The sequence below is a fragment of the Numenius arquata genome, chromosome 4, assembly GCF_964106895.1.
Source record: "Numenius arquata chromosome 4, bNumArq3.hap1.1, whole genome shotgun sequence".
NCBI classification, from domain to species: Eukaryota; Metazoa; Chordata; class Aves; order Charadriiformes; family Scolopacidae; genus Numenius; species Numenius arquata.
In genome coordinates, this window is record NC_133579.1 from 11314441 (window position 1) to 11336823 (window position 22383).

The 22383-nt window shown below is 41.0% G+C and overlaps 1 protein-coding gene across 1 annotated transcript in view; it reads right to left on the reverse strand.

Moving 5' to 3' along the window:
• Positions 1–4651: 4651 nt before the first annotated feature.
• The window catches only part of RGS20 (regulator of G protein signaling 20), a 43044-nt gene continuing 25312 nt past the window's right edge, over positions 4652–22383 (reverse strand). Inside the window, exons 2-5 of the mRNA XM_074146476.1 lie at positions 12860–13008; positions 7833–7919; positions 6451–6685; positions 4652–4840 (exon numbers count right to left, since the gene is read on the reverse strand). Coding sequence (XP_074002577.1) covers positions 4652–4840; positions 6451–6685; positions 7833–7919; positions 12860–13008 — 660 coding nt within the window. The remainder of the gene's footprint in view (positions 4841–6450; positions 6686–7832; positions 7920–12859; positions 13009–22383) is intronic.

The following is a 22383-nucleotide window of genomic DNA, read 5'->3' on the forward strand; positions in this document are numbered from 1 at the left end:
AGAACTGTGGTAGCGCTTTCTGCGATGTAGGTGTATCCATGTAGGAGTTCAAATACAAGGTTGTTTCACCTAATGTTACCTTATGGCTGTAGCAACAGCCTTCACTCTTTCTCTCTTCTGTCCCCGGGGTAAAAAGAACAGTTTCTTTCTCGTGGTGAAAGATGAAGTCCAAGAGCTAGACACAAAGAAGATCATAGGTGCCTATGATCATACTATTCATGCTTCGTTTTCCGAAAATAACACTGCCCAGCTGTGAGCTGTGGATGCACCTCTGTTCAGCAGGTGCTTCCGTTTTCCCGTTGTCTGAAACTGCCTTCCTTTGTCGGAGAGGATGCAAAGTCTGAAGGATGTGTGGGAGAAGGATGAAGAGGTGGGGCTGGGACCATATCTCATTTCCCAGCTGGCTGGCCTGTCTGCTGGGCTGCAGTCCTGCTAGGGCTGACCCAGTACCTTCAGATATTTTATGCAGTGAAACGTGCTGGCAGAACTGGTGGTAAGTCTCTCCCATCCAAGAATAGCAGGTTCATTTACCACCTCTATGGACATTTGAATCCTCTCAGATGAAGGAGAGACTGGAGCATAGCTGCCCTACAACTTAAGCTAGTTTTTACACTAGTCTAACACAGAAGAAGAGAGGGTTGAGTTCCTTCTAAAGTGTGTGGGCGTGTAGGTCTTCAAGGATGCCATCTTTCTTCTGTAAGGAAGGCTAGAGTTTTCTGCTGCTCAGAAAACTCAGCTTCCAGATCCTTAGTGAGAAGGCGTTTCCTCATATATAATTCTGTTAACTTGCTCAGGAGAAAGCGTGGGTTTTAAAATATCTTGTACTGAATGATTCTTTTTGACTAGCACTGAGCAGAAGGTAAATATCTGCTCAATGATCTTAGCTTTTGTGAATCCCGCTTGGAAGCCCTTATTGCACTTTCCAGGCATTGCAAAGGAAACTCCTGGTTTTTATCCAGAGTTCAGGATTCCACTTGTGGTCACATAAGTGAATTTTAAATTGAAACTTATAACCCGCACCAGCTTAGGTAGAACTTAAATACATCAACATGAACTCTTTATTCTGCAAAAAATGCTTGTGTTGCCTTTCAAACATAAGCCTTTTGAAATAGATCGTTAGTAGTCATTCATATGAGTTTTGCCTCTAAGTACAATTTCATACAGCTGTGTATTAGCTTCTCTTTCACCACATCATCACTAATCTTGAATTGTTTTACCATTTGAAAAAGGTTTGGGATAAACCTAGTTGCAACATTAGCATAGATTTTCATTAATGTCATTGAAATGATATTGACATTTTCTTGGCCAGAAATACTGTTTAGAGCAAACTTCTTTAAAAATTACTTGCCGTTGTGATAGTCTTTCTCATTGTTTTATCTTTTTCAGATATCCTTTGTAATCAGAAAGTGCATAAGTACATGACGGTTATGTGATAAATTTTAATCCGTCTTTGTAAAGTGGAGCCCTTCAGGATATATATATATTTATTTTTTTTTTCTTTGTTTGTATTGGTGCTAATGACTTTGGAATTTAAAGGTCATTGTAAAGCATGTATACGTTGGCTGAAGGAGCCCATGCAATTTTAATACAGCTTAGCAGGCTGGTGAAAAGAGCAGTCTTTAACAGTGTGCGTGTTCTGTGGGAGTTATTGGTTTGTGAAGTGCAGAGGCTGAAGAGAGAATACCAGTGGACTGGAAAGTTGTTAGAGCTTAATGATGTCCTGCTGTTAGATAAATGCCAAGACAAACCAACTGTGCTTGCTAGGATAAATTGATTTTGTGGTAATTTCTTAGTTGATGAATTATAAATAATATTTTGTGTCAATATGATTATTTTTCTCCTGCTATTCATGTAGCAGCTTGTGTATAGTAACTTTTCCTTTTCAGTGCAACTCACTTTTGACCTGAGAAAAGTTTATGCGTGATGAGCTAGTATATAGTAATGAAGTGTAGTTAAAAACCTGTCTTCTGTGCAGGTGGGGTTTTGTTTTCCTCTTTTTTTTTTTTTTTTTTTTTTTTTTCCTCCCCCCTTCAATCAATTCCAGCATTAAACAGCCTCAAAATAACAAGAAGTTTAGGTGAGTGGGTTGGTTGGTTGGATTTTTTTTTTTTTAAGAGATACTCTGAGGGTATCTAGGGAGCAGTATTCTGCCATTGGGGTGTAAGTTTGAACCTAAAACACAGCATTAAAGCTTGTTAAGATTTTTCAGGAAAGATGCACATTGCAAATGTCAGCTTCTTGTAATGCAGAAGTAAAATGAAAATTGCCTAGAGAATTTTGATTGCTTAGAAGTTGTGGCGCATGGAAAATAAGCTTAGAAATTATTTTTTTTTTTCTTTTAATAATCTGATGTTAACCATAGAACTGCCCAAACTAATATAGTTTTCTCTTCCCTCTTATTTCATTGCATCTTTTTCTTTCTTCCGTCTTGCAGAATACTAGATACAAAGCACAATGGTCTGTCTTCCAGCTCTTAATGAGGTGTCTTTGCAGGGGAGAGAGATAATTTAAAAGAAATGAAATCTTCCATTTCATGAAATGACACGCTTTAAGCATTTTTTTTGATGCGTGTGTCTGATCTTTCCAGCAAGATGAATTTGACCTAGTTAAGCTTACTTTGTCAACTTTGAGTTTTAGAGCACTCTTACCCACCCCGAATGAAACAAACACGGCATTGTCAGCGTGACCGCGAGCTCCCCGTGAATGCTGCCTTACCCGGTGCCTCTGGTTTATTTTGTTGGAGTTACTCCCTACCATGTAATACTTGGTGTAAACTGAAATTGTATTGAGAGCGCTTTGGGTGCGTTTACTAGAAAATCAGCTGAGAGAACCGGTGTCGATACAGTGAGCAGCAGTGGCTGCTGACTGGACCCTGGCTTAAGTCGTGGCGTATAGAAGGGCTTCCTCTTAACTTTGTCATCCAGTGACGTGCTACACAGGGCAAAAGCACCTTGATTTGCTGTCTCTTAGAAGTTTAGTTCTTTTTGGTTTACTTTCTTGTGCTGACATGTTGAATAATATTTTGGTTTTGGAAGGAGATGATGGAAACTGGTCCGTAGCTATTGTTACACTTAGCGTGTATCGGGTCTTCTCCTGTGGTGCTGTGTAATGAAAAATCTCATCACTTTTTACTTAATAATGCCAATGGAGTAAGGAGAGAACACGTCTCTTGCCGAATGCATTGAGGAAACAATTAAATTGATCTCCTAAATTCTGCCTTGTTATTCCCATTTCCTATTTTCAGAGAAAGTCCCCATTTCGTGCTTTTCATAGTGCTGGAATTAGGCAAAGGGTAGGTTTTAGAAAGGCTACAGTAAATGTCACTGAACTATGCCTGTCTGGTTCTGCCCTTCGAGGGGTGTCTTTTTTGCTTTCTGTTCCCAGTATGTCCTTTTCCTACCTATTTGTGTCACTTTGGTTCATTTAAATAAATGTGCAGGAAAAAATACAATTTAATGGAAGTCCATTAGAAACTCCAAAGTTTAATATAGTGGAATTGTAGTGAATCTTGTAATTTAAAATAACTAAGCTGTTAGAACAACAGATCTACAAACAGATTATGCGGATTCAATTTGCTTTCTTCCTAGTACTTCCTGTGACTTTAAGATATGATCAGAAATGAAGTGTAATGTTTTGTGGGTACTGTAAATGAACGTGGTTCATTAGCAGATGGAGCTGTTGCTTTTCTTTTGGACGGTCTGAAATAGTGCTATACCAGAACAGGATAGTTCCAGCTTCCTCCTTTTGTCAGTTAAATGTATGAGTATCTGTAATAGAAACCTTACAAGACCTGCCAGGTAGCAGGAGAATTTAATACGTACAGAACTAAGATGGTTGATACTCCCATCCTCTCAGGAGCAAATACTTCAATGTATGTGACGTCTACTACCGAGGGAAGAGAAGAACATGTGAGAATTCTTGTGCTTTATTTCAGAATTTAAATGCCCAGTCTCTTCTTCCTCTTGAGTAAATAATTTAACTTTATAAACATCAACATTATGAACTTAAAAATGCTTTCAGCAGACTCTAGTAGTAAAATAACAATTCTTCAGCAAAAGATTTTTATAGGCAGCATTATTTCAACCATTAGCTTTCATCAACTCGAGATCGCCGTACTGATTTCCATTAGTGCACCGTTAAATATACCAAGACAGATGGTCATACCTGTGCCCGGTACGATTCCTACAATACGTGAAACGTTGTCTGGTGTAACTCGGATATTGACAGTACCGTTTTTACTTTGGTCACAGTGTGGATGGGACAACTGGTTTGGTTCTCAAGCAAATTCTAACACTCCAAAATAAAACTTAGTTTTCGTGCTCAGTTGGCGTTTGTCCCTCAGACATACCTTGGAACAGATCTGCATCTGAGTTGGCGTGCTGCGTTTGAAAAAAAAAAAACAACACTGCGTATTTTGAACAACAACATTTTCATTCCCTTCATTCTCTTTTGCAAGGTAACACTGAATTTGATGAGAAACTGTCGTCAGCTGATCGCGTCAGAGCCTTGTGCGGGTTTAAATCATTCAGTCTGTAGTAAAACTTGCCTGAGTTATTTTCAGGTAAAGATCTGATTAATTCTAAATTCCCTGTGGATTGGTGTAGCCCAGAGTTCCGTTTGCTTTGAAATAAATACATTTAAGAAAAAAATTCTATGCTTCAATGGATTTTTCAGATAAGGACCGAAGCAAGTCCTTATAAATAGCAGAGTTCATAAACCGTGGGTAGGAGTCTCTGTGCATTAAGGTATAGATTTGAAGCTGTGCGTCATCGAAGGTGTGTTGTGAGGGTTCCAGCATATTTCGGTTAATAACTTCTCTTACTCTGGAGTCCAGACTGACCTGCGTGTTAAAATAGAAACTCACGTAAATAATAGTGGTGAATAGTACACGTGGGGGCTTAGGTTTGTTTTATTGGTTGAAAAAGCAGTCTTTTTTTTTTTTTTTTTAACCCTTTCAGCTGGTGTCCTTCAAGAGTGTAAAAACTGCTAAATATACGTAGGCAAAGAAATGGGTGTGTTAAAATCTAGAAGCAGTAATCTCTGGAGTGTGGACAGAGCAATGTTCTCGCTGAGGCGCCCTTACTTTGAAGAAGGCTGCCTGCAATCCCGTTACTCCTGATACCCAGAGAGACTGGCGGGTTATTTCCAGACCAACTTCCTGCTCTGTAGTAGAGAGGATCAGTAATTTTTTGTGACGGTTCATTTCCTTGGGAGTTAGTGCTGTTGTAAGGGGACTGAATTTGGAGTAAGCAGTATGACGCAGACGGAAACTGGAACCCGGGAAGCTCTCGCTTAATCAAATTCCTGTTAAAAAGCAGGGTGAATTGATGGGAACCACAGGTATGGCTGTATAATGATTCCATACAACATACAAGTAATGTTTTCATTGTTTTCTGCAAGGTTGTGGTGTCTGTAGAAAGATGTTAGTATTATTGGAACAGACTAACTAGATTGAAATAACATTTTTATAAGTATAGCTTGCACCGCAAACAATTAAGTTTGCGTTTTGCAAGAATACTGGAAGGTTTAAAATTCCAGCCTGCTTGGTAGGATTATGTTCAAACTGAACTGAGGTGTCTTCAAAACTTGACATATTTGCTAACAGCAAAGTGACAAGTAGTTTTGAAAATTTCCAGGAAGTCGGTGTGTTTGTTGTGTGCTCTGTCAGCTGCTCTTTGAGCAATTTGTGCTTTGCAAATAACACTTTATTTGTGGTTACTCTGCTTTGGGAGAGACACACACCCCCTGTTCCTAGCGCAAAGGAAAAAGAAACTGATTTGTCCAACAAATTAAATTTGAGCAAGGATGAAGTGATCGTCTGTATATTTGTGCCTCAAACTAAAGACCTCATACCAGCATGCCAGGAGAGAGCTTTCTTACAGGCAGTGAAAGTCGTTTTGACCATCTCACCTCAACGATGGGTCTGCCTTTTTCCCCTAAACCTCTCCTTGATGGCAGTGGAATGTGGGGGGGAAAAAGTTCTCCCTCAGTATTTTTCGTAGAAGCACAGAATGGTTAGAGTTGGAAGGGACCTTAAAGATCATCGAGTTCCAACCCCCCTGCCATGGGCAGGGACACCTCCCACTAGAGCAGGTTGCTCAAAGCCCCATCCAGCCTGGCCTTGAACACTTCCAGGGATGGGGCATGCACAGTTTCTCTGGGCGACCTGTTCCAGTGCCTCACCACCCTCACAGGAAAGAATTTCTTCCTAATGTCTAATCTAAATCTACCCTCTTTCAGTTTAAAACCATTGATTCTATGATTACTCCTCGTCCTATCGACCCATTCCCTGATAAAGGGTCCCTCCCCATCTCTCCTGTAGGCTCCCTTCAGATACTGGAAGGCTGCTAGAAGGTGTCCCTGGAGCCTTCTCTTTTTGTGGCTTTAAACACACGTTAGAACTATCTGTGCAAAGCAGCATCAAAGAATGTATTGGGGAAAGTGATATACCTCTTTTGGAGAAAGGATAGAAATATAATCTTCATAAATTAGTCTTGCTTTTTCTTCAATGACACTTTTGTTGGATTCTTGTTTCAGTTCCTCACAGGCCATCCAGAAAAGCATGTTTTCCTCGCTGAATTCAGTTCGTAGAAATTCACGAAAAGCATTTCTGCCAGCTGGAGTAAGCATCAACTTGTCAAAGGATTGAGCCCAGGCATTTACTTCTTCAAGAGTAGGAGCAGGGCTTGGAGAGGAAGGAGAGAGGACAAGAAGAAAGAAATGAGTGACTGTTACTGTTTGCAGCTGGCAGGAGGCATCTGGCATCGCGATGGAACAAAATCGCAAGGTTCGTGGGGCTCTTAATTCCTCACCAGAACTACCCAAGTGCAAACTCTAGTAAACATATTTATAAGATGCTTTTTGAAAGTGTGCTTATCAAAATCTGAAATGCAGATGATTGCCCCCGCTTTGATGCAGAAATTGCAGTTTACTGCTTAGAGTAATTGCAACAAACTCCCTCTGCAACAGCTAAGCATTTTTTCTATTACCCAATAGTCCTTGTTGAATCATTGTTAAAAAATTGAATGAAAATATGTAGAAGGAAGCAATGATTCAACCCCATAAGAGGTACCTTCCTGTCTATTACAGTTTTACAGGTTTTACCTGTTTGAGCAACTCTGAAGAGAAGCCTGACTTTTGGGAGGATCTCAGCTCCTCTTTTATATTTATTATTTTTGTAAGGCTGGGCACTGCCAGTAACCTTCATCACATAGCTGCTGGGAACAGGATGTATTTAGAAATTATTTCAGAAAACAGGGAGACCGTGTTTACAATGTTGGTTTTGATCTGCCGTGTTATGAAAGTGGGGATGTGGTTACACAGTGCATATAAATCAGGTAAGAGATTATAGAATCATAGAATCCTTTAGGTTGGAAGGGACCTTTAAGATCATCTAGTCCAACCATCAACCTAACTCTGATTAAAAAAAAAAAAAAAAAAAAAAAAAACAAACAAAAGAAAACCACACAAAAAACACCCCCACATTACTAAACTATGTCTCTAAGCACCATGTCAACCCGTCTTTTGAAAACCTCCAGGGATGGTGCTTCAGCCACTTCCTTGGGCAGCCCATCCCAATGCTTAATAACCCTTTCAGTGTAAAAATTTTTCCTAAGATTATAGATTATATATATATATTTTTTTTTTCCTGATTATAGATCAGACCTTTGCTTCCTTAGGAGGTAAGAGACAGGTGACTGCAAGTTCAGCATAAGTTACAAATAAATAATAACAGTTATTTGCATAATTCAGGTAATTCACTTTAATTATTTAGTATGGTTTGTTGGGTTTGTTTTGTTTTAGCTTGACAGAACACTTAGTAAAGACCGTACCTTTCCTCACAGTTTGGAATACCCTCTGCTTGGAGCTCATGAGATGTTCTCCTTGCTCTCTCTTCGTCTTGATTTCTAACAGTAAGACTGCAAGGTAGCAAACAAAGTTTTAGTCAATTTTATATAGGAAAAGGCTGAACGTACACCAGATGCTTTTCCTCCAATATTTAAAAAAAAGCTAAAAGGACAGAAGCTAACAGCCACATTACCCGTAGTTGTACTCTGACATCAATTTTACAGTTGTATAAACCTGGCAAACTTTAATGTAGCTGAACACTGTTCAATATTGTATCATATAGACTTTCTATACTGGGATCATAGATTCATAGAATATCTCGAGTTGGAAGGGACCCATAAGGATCATTGAGTCCAATTCCCTATATACATGTATGCACAAGTAAATATATATGTATATGGGATATATATGTATATGTACATGTATACATGAGTACCCTTTATCACATATTATATCTGTTCTCCATTGATGCTTATTATTCTGTGTATGCTCAGTGCAATGTTTTTACTTAGGTTAGGCTCGATGCACTGCTTTTGAGTTACATTTCAAGGTTGGTTGGTTTAGTTTTTGGTTTTGGCTTCTTTTTTTTTTGTCTCCTTGGCTATTTCTTTGTATCCATAGGACACGATGTGGGCCAAGGCTCTGGTTTAGAATGGTGATGCCATGTTAAAAGACAGCCAGAGTTCAGCCGGAGCACAAGTTTTAAGCGAGCTCAACGCGTCTCTGTGACGTTGGAAGCGGAAGCACCTTTCAGAGTTCAGATGTAGGTATAGCCAGATTCATAGAATCATAGAATCATTCAGGTTGGAAAAGACCCTTGGGATCATTGAGTCCAACCATCTGCCCTACTCTACAAAGTTGTCCCCTACACCATATCCCCCAACAGCACATCTAAATGACTCTTAAACTCATCCAAGGATGGTGACTCAACCACCTCCCTGGGCAGCCTGTTCCAGTGTCTGATCACTCTTACTGTGAAGAACTTCTTCCTAATGTCCAGTCTAAACCTACCCTGTTGCAGCTTGAAGCCATTCCCTCTTGTTCTATCACTAATTACCTGTGAGAAGAGACCAGCACCAACCTCTCTACAATGTCCTTTCAAGTAGTTATAGGGAGTGATGAGGTCACGCCTCAGCCTCCTCTTCCTCAAACTAAACAGTCCCAGCTCCCTCAATCGTTCTTCATACGACTTATGCTCCAGGCCCTTCACCAGCTTCGTTGCCCTCCTCTGCACTCGCTCCAGCACCTCGATATCTCTCTTGTATTGAGGTGCCCAAAACTGGACACAATACTCCAGGTGTGGCCTCACCAGTGCTGAGTACAGGGGCACAATCACCTCCCTACTTCTGCTGGCCACGCTATTTCTAATACAAGCCAGGATGCCGTTGGCTTTCTTGGCCACCTGGGCACGCTGCCGGCTCATATTCAGCTGCTTGTCAATGAGAACCCCCAAGTCCTTTTCCGCCAGGCCGCTTTCCAGCCACACTTCCCCAAGCCTGTACCGATGCATGGGGTTGTAGATTGTGTAGTAATTGATTGCAACTTTAAGAAAGTGCTAGTATATGCTTCAAAATGTGAGGCCTGGAGCACAAAGAGCAGATATATACTCAAAGCGATATTCAGAAATATTGTGTCTGACTGGAAACAAGTATCAGCTTGTTTGTAGGATTACAAAAAAAAGAAAAAAAGTAAATGTTTGCTGCAGTCGCTAGTGGTCACCAAGAGGGGGTTTTTTATGTCCCATGGAAGGGTAGCTGTCAACTCCTGCTGCTTTCATCAAAACTTAGTTTAAATAACTCTAATTTTTAAAAAATCCTTTTGTAGCGGCAGATGATTCTTTTTCATTTGAGACTGGATTTGAGAATACACATACTTCTTTTTAGGGAATGGGGACCACGTTCCAGTTCACAGGCTGTCATAGTTCAGCGAGAAGCGCATGTGCACACACACCCCCTCCCCCCCATACATTCATATAATTTGTAAAGCTGCTTAAAATTTGTCAAGCAGAAAAGGTCTCATGAATTATAACCTGTAATTTATATGAAATGGGTCCTTCCTCTGGCTGAAATAAAGCAATACAGTTGCTTTAACTTCTAGGAAAATACCAAACTGAATTTCTTCATTTGTATCTTACCTTTCTTTAATCCTACCGTTGTAACAGTTTTGTTGCCTTAACCCTTAAGAATCTCATATATCTCTAGCAAGGCTTTTTGTTAAACAAGCCGATTTTTCTGTCCTTTCTGCCTTCTAAACTCATGACTTTTGTCTTATTTGCAGCCTTCCTGTTTACTGGTTATCTCCTCCTCTTGCTTTCTCTAGCGTCCGTCCATATTCTAACAAGAGCATAGACCTGCTCTTCTCTTTGCCAGGGCAGTCCATGCACTGAAGAGGTAGGGAAGCTTTCCTGTTGCTCACATGGAGAGCAGATACTGCAAACATTGGACCCGTACATTCAAATCAATCAACTATTTCAGTTCACCTTTTTGGGAAAAAAAAAAAAAAGCAAGCAGTTAATGTTTGTTCTCTATTCTTTTGGGGTGTACAGGTCTCAGTCCTTTACTACCCTTTTAACCAGTGATTCTGGCCTTTTTTTTTTTTTTTTTTTTTAATATGAAAGGTGATATATGATGTGCTCCTCACACACAGAGGAGGAGTGATATGCTTGTCAGAGCTGGGGAACCAACAGATCCAACAGCAATGATTAAATCTTCATAGGATAATGCACGAAAGGGGAGAAAGACAAAAGAAATAAGAAAACCTTCCTTAAGAGAACATGACATGCTTCCGAAAATGACTTGTGGGCAGGCTCCTTCCCTAGAAATCTACAGGTAAACACAAAAAGAAGAGACTAGTGCGATACTGCATCTTCTCAGGATCTGGAAGAGTAACAGGCTGGAGACTTGAGTTTTGGCTGTAGGAATGAGCACAGGCTCTGAGCATCCAGCTGAGAGACTCATTTCACTATTGCTTCATTCGGAATCTACTATTAAGAGTGTGCTGAATATTGGATGTTCAGCAGCTCAGCTGCATGACTCATGGAGACGGTTATTTTTATTCCTATTCATAATTTTTCTGTTCAAAGTACTTGAGCTATTTTGAGGAAAGGCTCTATGAATAGGGAATATAAATAGCTTAATTATGGTTTGTTTTGCATTTCTTGCTACTAGAAAACAGTTGTTCTCAAAAAAACCAGAAATTATTTTAAAGCTAAACCAAGCTGCTCTGTTTTGGAGCCTGTACTAGCTTCCCAGATGATTCCGAAATGCAAATAGGAATTTTAAGCATCATCAAATTTGGGTACTTTCACACACCTTATTGAGTAAATTGCTTTCTTTGAATTGTTTGAGTAGCGAGGTGCACAGAAAATGAGCATCCTGGAAAATATCAGCTAAAATGGCAAAAAAAAGCACTTTATCAACAATTTAAAAGAAAATGCAAATTTTATGTACTCTGACTTAGTAGGTAAACGTGCCTTATTTTTTTCCTTTTGTGGGAAGACATGTCTGTCTGTGCAGACCAGCAGCTCTAGACTGAGCCATTTGCGATTGCACTGACAACTGTTCAGATGACACTGGAATTTGTACGGGATGCTTTGACATAGACACCATCCTGCAAGGGAGCAAACTCTGGTCCTGTACAGGCACAGTACTTACTGTCTCTTTAAACTCTACCTTAGTTTACCCCTAAGCACCTGCTGAAAAGCTCGGTAGGATCAGAGCCAGAGTACTTGGCATCTTGCAAAATGAAGAATACCCAAGCAGCCCCTTGTCCTTGCAAAATACTCACTATTTGCATTAGAGAGGGAAAAATTGGGTATCTCGGCTTCTGATGAGCTGAGTACCAATAGCAAAGGAATCAACCTGCTCTTCCCTTGCCTTCTAATGCTCTTCTCCAAAGGATTTGCTACCAGCTGTTGTTGGAAAAAAAAATAATGGCCGAATAGATTCCTAGCCTGGGCTGTAAGGTTATTTACGACTTCTTCCCTTCACCTCAGTGCCAGGTTTGGTTGCTCTGAAGGGTTTATGTGGTGGGTAGTGCATAGAAGCACTCATCTTTCTGTCAGTGTTTTGGTTGAACTCCTATGGCTGTTTAAGGCTTTTCCTTATTTCAGTGCAAGTTCTGGTCTTGCCCAGTAATTAGCACTTGGCCCCAAACAGATACAGGGCTTTTGAGTATGGGAAGCTTTACTTCAGTTTTGAATGAAATCACTTGGATCTGGAGGAGCTGGTAAGAGAAAGAAGATGAACACATCATTAATTTAAGGAATCGAGTGACTCCTTAAATTCCTCTTTTGCTTTGCTTCCTTTCTAACTTTTCCTCCTTAACACCTCGTAATGGGAGTTCTTCTGGATTACATTCTGCTTAACACCTCATCAGCAAATATCCGCAAGTCTCAGATCCCAAGGATTAACTTCATATGAATTACAGGTGCCATGAATTGTCTTATTTGCAGAAACACTGAAATTTTGAAACATGAATTAATGACAACAGATCCGGCTGCTTTCAAAACAAACAAACAAAAAAAACCCCACCAGTGCTGGGCACCTGGTTTACAAATTCTTCCACCTTCTCCTAATTCTGTTTAACACAGCCTGTGCTCCTTGTTAAGCCCCACTCCTAAATCTAAAGCTGTTGCATATTCTGGTATGGCTTTCAGTTTTTAGTGGAAGCCCTGGTAAAGCTCAAGGGTGAGGAGAACCAGTCCTGCACTGAACAGACCCTCCATTACGCAGAACTGACAACAGATGTGTAACAAAAATATTGTATAGAGAGGGTTGTTTTTTTTTTTTTTTTTTAAAAATCTGTTGTTTCAATGGCAGGAAAAGAAAAAAAAGAGTAAATTGGAGTAGAAGGTTGTGTCTAGTACTAGAGCACAGTCCTCTCTCTTAGTCCCAGACCTGCAGAATTACCCTAGTGGTTTGTTTGGTTTACGTTGTCCTGTGCACTGGCTGTTACCCCCTTCCCCTCTCCCTCCCCGATATTCCCCAAGGGCTCAAAGGAGCGGGGTTACCATGAGCAGCTGCAGCAACAGCACCAACAAAAGCAGCAGGCGTTGGACCCTCGATTTCCCATGCTGTGCTGAGCCTGGGCAGCGCCTGGGGTCTCCTGGGTCGTAGACATCTGCCGCTTGCGCATCTCCATCCGCTCTGATCCCATGGGCTGCAAGACAGCAAGAGAAGGGGGAAGTAAGAAACATTTCTCTTTTTTTTTTTTTTTTTTTGTTTTGTTGTTGTTCCCTTTTATTTGCTTTAAAAAGTCTCACCAAGAACTGCTGAAGGCCACAGCTCCAAAGGAACTGAAAAGCTAAATGCTTAGTTTCCCCTCAAAGAAGCTCTTATGTGTTGAATCCTTTGGAAAATTCACTCGTTAAATTTATTTAAGTGCTGTGATGGAAGGCGAGTGGCTAATGAATTCTGCACGTGGGTGGGAATACAAAGAAAGTGGTGATGGAGAGAGCAAAAGGTGGAAGTGAGGGGTCTGGGCGAGCTGCAGCTCTTAGGACAGTGGTATATAAGCCTAGGAGTTGAAAAGGGTTTCCTGAGCTTCTGTCTTCAAGGTCAGTCCTAAAGAAAAGGTTACAGAATTGAGGTAGTTGGAGCCTCTTTTTTTCCCCTTCCTCTCTTTTCTTTCTCTCTTGGTTAGCCAGTGCACAGGCTTAGTGATGCTTGAGTGAGACACCTGAGCTCTCTTGAAAATCTTGCCTTTGGCAACTATTGGGGACGTCTCAAACCTGCTGGTTGCCCTGCAGCAAAGGGGAAGGGCCAACGCTTATCTGTCCCTTATAGTCTGACTGCCACGGTTTTTTAAAATGTTTTTCTCTCAAGAAGGAGTCAAGTGCTTCTTGGAAGATGAAGAATTACTTATGGAGAAAACACATGACTACACAGCATTAAGATTTAACGTGCAGGCTTTTGGTTGCCTCCCCCAGCCAAAGGCGGCATGAAACATCTTTTGGTGGAAGCACCGGTTGTGGGTTTTGTACTGGTCTAGGAAACCTTTTTGGAGCCTGAATTCTGCAGATTCTTCAAAGAAGTGGCGTTAATGAAATGACAGATCCCTTTGAAGTCCCTGTCCCTTTCTGACCTTTCTGTGAGCTTCTGTGAGCTTCAGACTTGCTCTACAGCACTTAATAACGCTCTGCCTTTTATGCTGAGGGTTATGCCGTGCCTAGGTGACAGATGTCTTTTACAGATGAAACACCAGCTTGTACAAAGACGAGTACATCTCTCTTCGTTTCGCTTGTATTTGATTTTTGGATACGTAACTAGTCATCCTCCTATAACATGAGGTGCCTTTGTGTGGAGTCTTTTTCAGGTTGCTAAACCTTCTTTTGAGGCTACGACAATTGTAGGGGAACTAAAATTACCTGCCGCGGATTTTGAGTTGTTTCAAGTCTGATATTAAATCATCAATAAAAACGATCTGATGAGCTGAATACTAGAGGGCTGAAAGTCGCCTTCCATTCTAAAATGTTTAGCCAGGTTTAGGAAATACTATTGTTGTAACCTGGGGGAGAATGCACATTGTCACAGACTGGACAGAAGTGTCAGGAGAAGAAAGGAGATTATTTTAGCAGAGTGCAGCATTAAATTGTGCCTGTCCTGGTTTTTTTTTATTTTGGTTTTGTTTTTCCTGCTGAATTTGTTTCTCTCTTATAGAGCTTAATAGTTTTTGTTTTTGTGAGAACCACCCACTCTCCCAAGAGAAAAATGCACGACACGCTGAGCAGAAGATGCGCCTGTTTTGCAGGAGGAATAAAATACAAGAACAGGACAGAGAGAAATAATAACCCGTTTTGTAACTCTCTAGACCTGATCTGACAAGCAATCCCTAAATGCCCAGAAATAGAAAATCGGAAAAAGAACAAAGCTTCCAAAAACCCACAACCTTTCTCGTTTCAAAATGTGGAAGAATAAATGTAAAATGTAGACTACATTTGCAGCCTCGGGTTTCTTTCCTTCAGGTTTTCAAATTCATAGGAATAGAATCAACCCCTCAGTATGAATTTCCTTCCAGATACCTATACTTCTTAAAATAAAGCATCTTCTTATGTTGATTAAAAAGTGATAGCAAATAAAGCACTATTGGAATGATAATATATCTAACACTATTTCAGGCTTCTTTAGACAGTAAACGATTATTATTGATCAGAAAAATTTAACTTGGATTCAGATATGTGTAGTTTATGTAGCCTAATCCACCCAGTTTTACTTTTGAGATGTTTCAACGTGGCTAATTCACGCCTTTACACCTCTAATCCATATTACAATTGAACTGATGGCCATCCGAGTGGAAAAGCTGGCTCCTGTTTGTTTTTTTCCCAAGAAGGAAGGTAAAGGATGGTGGAAATAGGAAAAATACACACTTCCTCCCCATCTCATCCCACTTAATTAAAAAAACATTTCTGGATCCACTGTTACCATTCCGGGTTCTCCTTCAGAATTGTTCTTCAATGTTTAATATAAGGAAAGAGTACGTAAGTAGCTGTATGGAAAAAAATTGCCCAGAAGCATTATATTCTCTCTTTCACTTGTGAATATTACACCTTAGAAGTTTTCTGGCACTATAGGTTTTTTAGGAATGTTCATCATGGCATGATTTCTCACACAGTTTACAGAAAAGGAAGGATTGAGCAACACAAAAATTCAAGACAAGTTTTCAGATCAAATGATGCATGTTCATTTCTATTTGCCAGATGTATACAAACTTTCTCATTAAATGAGCAAGCAGGTTTGGGTTATTTATGTGATGAAGATTTGTTTTGAAAGATATTTTTAGCAGATAAAGCATGCTTTCATGATAGCAGAGCTGTATTAGAGTAATGGGAAGTAAGAGAAAGAGGACTGTTGGCTTAAAGACAGCCCAAGCTTTTTGAATTACAGAGCTCTTTAGTGATTATGGTGCATGTATTTCCTGTGGCAACTGACAGTCGTATTGTACATTCAAATAGAGGTTTGGAGTGGATCATAAACTCATCAGGATGGGACTTCTAGCAGTGTAATAGCACTGCCCAGTGCAGTGAATACTGTGGTAAGATGCAGGAAGTAATGTGCTCCTCTGTGCAAGTACTATGGCCAACACATCCCAAGAAAGAAAGAAAAATCTATCTAAACATCTAACAAGATGTTTATGCAGAAAAATTGTACGAGTTTGGATAGTTAATAGAATCATAGAATCACAGAATGGTTAGAGTTGGAAGGGACCTTAAAGATCATCAAGTTCCCTGCCATGGGCAGGGACACCTCCACTGGAGCAGGTTGCTCAAAGCCCCATCCAGCCTGGCCTTGAACACTTCCAGGGATGGGGCATCCACAGCTTCCCCGGGCAACCTGTTCCAGTGCCTCAACACCCTCACAGGAAAGAATTTCTAGTGTCTAATCTAAACCCCTCTTCCAATTTAAAACTATTACCCCTTGTCCTGTCACTAGACACCCTCATAAAGGGTCCCTCCCCATCTTTCCTGTAGCCCCCTTCAGGGGGGCTGTTACAAGGTCTCCCTGGAGCCTTCTCTTCTCCAGGCTGAACAACCCCAGCTCTCTCAGCCTGTCTTTGTAGGAGAGGTGCTCCAGCCTTCTGATCATCTAGAAAGGGAAACTAAAAAGCATGTTTATCTTCTGGTCACTAAAAGGTTATGATGTTCTGTTGTTCTCTATTTCTTTCAGAGATAAATAATAAGTTAGTTTGGGCTAAATAAAATCTAGACTCGATTTTATAGGATAGCAAGGTAGAGAGCTGAGCAGTGGTGCAGGTTATTGCAGTTGTAGAAACTCCTTTGGCACAGATTTTATTAAGACCCGTAAGACAAAACCATACCAGGCTGCTCCAGGTTCAGAGAGCAAGCAATGAGTCAAGTGATCCATCCTAGCATTGTTTTTCTAATTTCATTCTTCCCTGCTTCTTTTATTTATTTATTTATTATTTAATGTAGCCCTGGTTCTAAACCAAACTGTTGTCAAGCACATCGTTCTGTACACCTTCTCACCTGGACCAACTCCCTTTGGCTTCATGAGAAGGCTTAATCTGCAGGAGGAGTTGATGTCTTACATTAAAAGTCTAGATTTTTGTGGTTCACCCTCTAACCAGAATTGCAAAATAAAGTTAAAACGTTCGTGTTTGCGGAACAATTTGTTGCAAATGTATATCCCAGTCGTGGTCGCACTGTGACTGCATAATGCCAGGCATGAGGCCTGAACGCACAGTAAGGCATAGGCTCTGCCTAAAGGCTGTGTCAGAATTTCGTAGGTATATTCATGGATATACACTGGCATTCTAGATTTTCTTGCCCCCTTTTTTTTTTTAAATGTAATTAAAAAAAAAAAAGGTGCATGGTGATTTAAGAAGTTTACCATGTCTGCTGCTTTGGCTCTCCCATAAACTGCTCCTTGGCTGGAATAGAGGCCAGGCACAGGCACGGAGTTTCTGGAAGTCATCTAAGGATTCATTTTCAAAGGAAAGTACCTTGGAAAGCACTGAGACTCTCCAAGTATGGCTGTACCCAGGGAAGTATAATGATCTTGGAAGGTGTATGGAAAAAAGGTCATAGAGATGAAGGAAGTTATCTGAGATGAGGCAGTGAGCTAATAATGATGGAGCCACTAATGGGACACAAACAGAAAAGCCTTATTTTATGTCTGTAGTTGCTTTTCTGCTGCTTCTAGTATGTCCAGGATTTCCCTGTGGGTCATCGAAGTTCTCCATCACACTTTGCTGCTCCTTGCTGCAGCCACACAGCGGCTTAAGGAGCCTTTCCAGACAACTGCTCTAATTACTCTTTTGAGTTGTGCTGTGTGCGGGAATGGATGGTAGATTTATCAACAACTCCAGTGAATATTATTTGTAGGAATGCATAAAATTCCTTGCTTCTTTACAGTACAAACCACATCAGCAACAATTTAAAAAACTGCTTGACTGGCTGGCAGATCTGGGGGAATGGAGGCAGCTATTTTTTTGCCTTCAGTAGACTTTAGGTGCTCAGGGCAAAAAGGAGAGGGTTGGGGTTTTCTTCTAAGACATCCCAATAAAGAGGTTTTCTGTTCATATAATGCTAATCATTGTTAATTTGGGACATGAAATGGTCTGACTGGGTCATGCAGTAGGTGTAAAACCAATTTGAAAATCTAGTGCCTGTGTTCCTTGCATCAGTGATGAGACTAACAGTATATATTAAAGAATTATTCACCTGTGGATCCCAGGATTCACCTACTGGATCCTACCTACCTACATGGTACCAGTGATTGGTGACCTCTTCAAGTTTATTATCCCACAGTATTAGGTCGAAGGGCCTCAACCAACAGTAATCAAAACCAGTGGACGTGTGACTGCTAATTTTCCAAGAGGGCTTTCCTTTTTTTCCTAGACTGGTACTGTGGGTGATTGGGTTGTTTTAGCAATGAAAAATCTGAACCGGCAACAGCATTTTGAGCTAATAGCTTACCTTAAAGTTCTTAAAGGGAACAACACATTCATACTTACGTTTAGCTAATAATTTTTCTTTCCCTATCCTGGTTGAGAATGCATTTGGCAGACCCACAGGTGGTGGAGTGGGGAAGCAAGGTAAGAGGCACGTGGGTATTGCTCCCCCACCAGCTGCTGCGTGTCAGAAGTACCATAAGAGGTTGACTAAACTTGTCCCCACAACCCGACTGTGGTGCTTAAATAACCATCTCCATTTTCTCAAACCAGTTTTATGGTGTTGCAGAGAAATGCATGTACAGAGCTGGGCAGGGAAAGCATCAGTTGGAGGACTTTGGAGCTCGAGGAGCCCCGAGAGCTGAAGTGTGTATAAAAGTGCATTCAAGGGTGAGGGATAGTTCAGAGCTATTATTTGGCTGGAGAACAAAAGGGTGCATTCCTGAGGAAAACAGGGCACACAGCCATCCTCCTGCCCCTGGTGCTGTCAGGCACATCACTCAAACCTGATGAGAAACTGGTTTTTAGTCAATATGGCATTGAAGTGGGAAAGAATCTGCGATTGAACTGAATAGATTTTTCCTTGTAAAGAGATTTTATAACGCAGTTAGAAAAAAATTAATAAACTAGATGTGTTTTCTATAAACATCAGTGCAAATGTTCTTCCATCAGCCAAAATATTCTGTTTCTTATTACTAGGTGTGCACTTTCAAAATGGCAGTTGGTAAATACAGCTTGTTGTCACACCAGCCCCCCAGGACAGTCGCTTATTTGGTCAGGTGACAATCTGAAATAAAGACAAGATGGAGGTGTTCTCGGTTTGCATGGCATGCAGTTAGTGTATGGCTTTAAATGAATTTGGACACTGGCCAGCGTCAAGTATTTTCTGTTTTATTTCCCTGGACAATCAAATATAAGTAAGTCCATCAATAAAGAGGATGTTTTCTTTGGAGCATCAAGATCTTGTCGTGATGAGAGAAAATTCCACCCTAGATTTTATACATTCTGTTTTCATAGATTCATAGATTGGTCCAGGCCGGAAGGGACCTCCAAAGGTCATCTAGTCCGACCTCCCTGCAGTCAGCAGGGACACCCCCAACTAGACCAGGTTGCCCAGGGCCTCGTCGAGCTTCACCTTGAATATCACAAGGGAAGGGGCCTCAACCACCTCCCTGGGCAACCTGTTCCAGTGTTCCACCACCCTCATGGTAAAGAATTTTTTCCTAATATCCAATCTAAATCTGCTCTTCTCCAGCTTAAAACCATTGCCCCTCGTCCTGTCACTGCAGGCCTTTGTAAACAGACTCTCCCCAGCCTTCCTGTAGGCCCCCCTCAGGTACTGGAAGGCCGCTATGAGGTCTCCCCGGAGCCTCCTTTTCTCCAAGCTGAACAACCCCAGCTCCCTCAGCCTGTCCTCGTAGCAGAGGTGCTCCAACCCCCTGATCTTTTTCGTGGCCCTCCTCTGGACCCTCTCTATCAGGTCCATGTCCTTCTTATATTGAGGGCTCCAGACCTGCACACAGTACTCCAGGTGAGGTCTCACCAGAGCAGAGCAAAGTGGCAGAATCACCTCTCTGGATCTGCTGGCAACGCTTCTTTTGATGCAGCCCAGGAGGTGATTGGCCTTAATATTTTGAAATATTAATGCTGATTACATGTAATATGCGTCAAATTTTCGGCTACTGCAAAACTACATTGCTATGGCTGGTGAAAACAAGGGGATTTATACCAGCTGAGGATCTGATCCTAATTACGCTGCAGAGAAAAGTGATTTGATATCTTGGGTTGGGCTTAATACCAGGTGGTGCTGAGCAGAGGTGTTATGAATTGTCTGAACTGCCTTTCTTCAACATGAGTTTAAATGTTTTGTTTAAAAATCCTTCTCCTGCTTCCTGAATGCATTTACACAGATAGTTACAAACAGCGAGAGTTTTATGTTCTCGCTGAAAGTGACTTTTTCCACGTTACTAAGAGAATGCAGAAGGTGAATGTATCTGTGCGCATAAACTACTGTTCTCTATTTCCGCTCTGATTGAATAGTTTTGTACTTATTCTTTGAGAGAACTTTTACTGTTTTGCCTATAACATAAATTTAGAGATGGTTGGTTTTATTTTTTCCAAGGTAGTTTAAGTATGGTTTACATCTTTAGATGTATTTCTTTAAATAGTTAAAGATTCAGACCTATGAGATGCTGCTCTCCTCCTATTCTCGCTGAGGTCCTTGCAATTTCAGGAAGACCAACATCTCACAACTTCAAGCTCAAATTACTGCTGTGTCTCAGGTTGGTTTGTTTTTGTTTTTTTTTTTAAGTCACTTTGGTAGTCACACTGAGCTCTAGTGCTATCCCTGTTTAAGATTCAGGCAAGGTTATATTGCTTCTTCAAGGTAAGAGAGGAAGGTCCAGAAGGAGAACTTACCTCTAAGCCCAAATGGAGGGATTCCTCAGCCTGGTTTGTGACATGTTTATCCACTAATACACCTGGATTTCAAAAACCTGGGATGCTCTCTGGTCTCTTGTTTAATTCCCTATTACCTTAAACTTCCGTACTAGGTTGCTGTACCACAAGAGAGATCCATACCCTAAAATTTGCCTCACTGAGGAAGAATAAGCCAGTCAAAACCTGCTTTTCTTTCTCTAGGTTATCTCCCTCACACCAAAACGGGAATTTCACTACTCTAAGCTCCTTGTGCCTCGTTTATCTTTTCAGATTTCCAGACCTCTCAGAAGGTGCTATGAGAACGAACAAATTGTGTGAGAACCCTCCGTGCTGGATGCTCCCTGCACTTTGAGAACTGGGGTCTACCTTCTCTGTCTCCACCATCTAGAGCAGATACGTGCTCTGTTTTAAATTGGGTTTGAGGAAAAAACACAGGGGTTTTAAAAATTGGAGATGGACTACTATTGTATACATGTTTTCTAAGGAATCCAAAATGACTGATGGAATGAGGTGAGATACCATTAACCAAAGGACTTTAACCTCTATCTCCATCATTATTTAACCCCAGCCTGGGTACGGTTTTAGCCAGTTGCTGGATATAACATGAAATATATCCCTATGTCCAATTTATCGGTTTGACTGCCCAAAGCAATGACAGCACCGTCAAAGACACCTACTTGGTCAGGGCTTGAGTAGCCATAATTTAATAGGAAAAAAATATGACTTTCTGGTTCATATAGATAGGGAAGGACCAGATTGTGCTATTCTGCTGGTTTGTGGGTAGTCAACTGGAACTGATTTTGCTAATATCACGTCACTGTGGAGAATCAAATCCTTGAACAGGACAGTCAGTCAGTGTCCAGATGGCAACAGGATTTTATGTTGCAAAAGTCCTTGTAGTGGTGGTGTTGGCTGGACCAGAAGATACTCTGAATTGTGCTTTACTGGTGCAGTTCTTAGATCCAGCTGGCCCGTGCTCCTTGGGACCACTCCAGCACACCCATGATCCATCCCTAGTGATTATCCTGAGCTACATACAAAACATCTCCTACCTACCTAAATTGTGTATGAAAGACACTCCTACACGATCACTTCTGCATCTGCAGGAAGTTTCTTCTGACTACTTACAAGTGACCAGCTGCTTACAAGTCTCCTCTGATACCTGCAATCTGTTTACAGTTGGATCAGCTTTGCAGCCTTGGAGTCCCTGGAAGGACCATATTCTCCACTCTGGATGTTAATCAGAACATTGAAACGTAAAGCAACTTGTCTAGGCACGGCAGGTCCTGCCTGGAGGAATCCACGGAACTACCCAAATCCCACATGGAGAGCACCAATTAATTAAATACTTAATTGAGAAAGGGGAGTAGGACTTGATCAGCTTGTCTCTGGTTGGTTCACTGTTTCAAGTCAATCTAACGTAGCATCTACGCAGATGCCTAGGTATGGAATTTCTGGATCTCCTAGGGAGAGAGAGGTCCTTGTCTATATAATGATAATATCACATTTAGTCCATTATAGAAATGTCCCTAAAAAGCAATGAACCAAAAATAGAGGAAAAATAATGGCACATGTTCTTGCTGCTTATCCAGCATCTGTGATTCATAGAAAAAGTACATGCTTGTGTTACTGAATGCTAATAGGTACTTAGAAAAAGAAGTCCAGGCATTTAAGCAAGCATCTGAA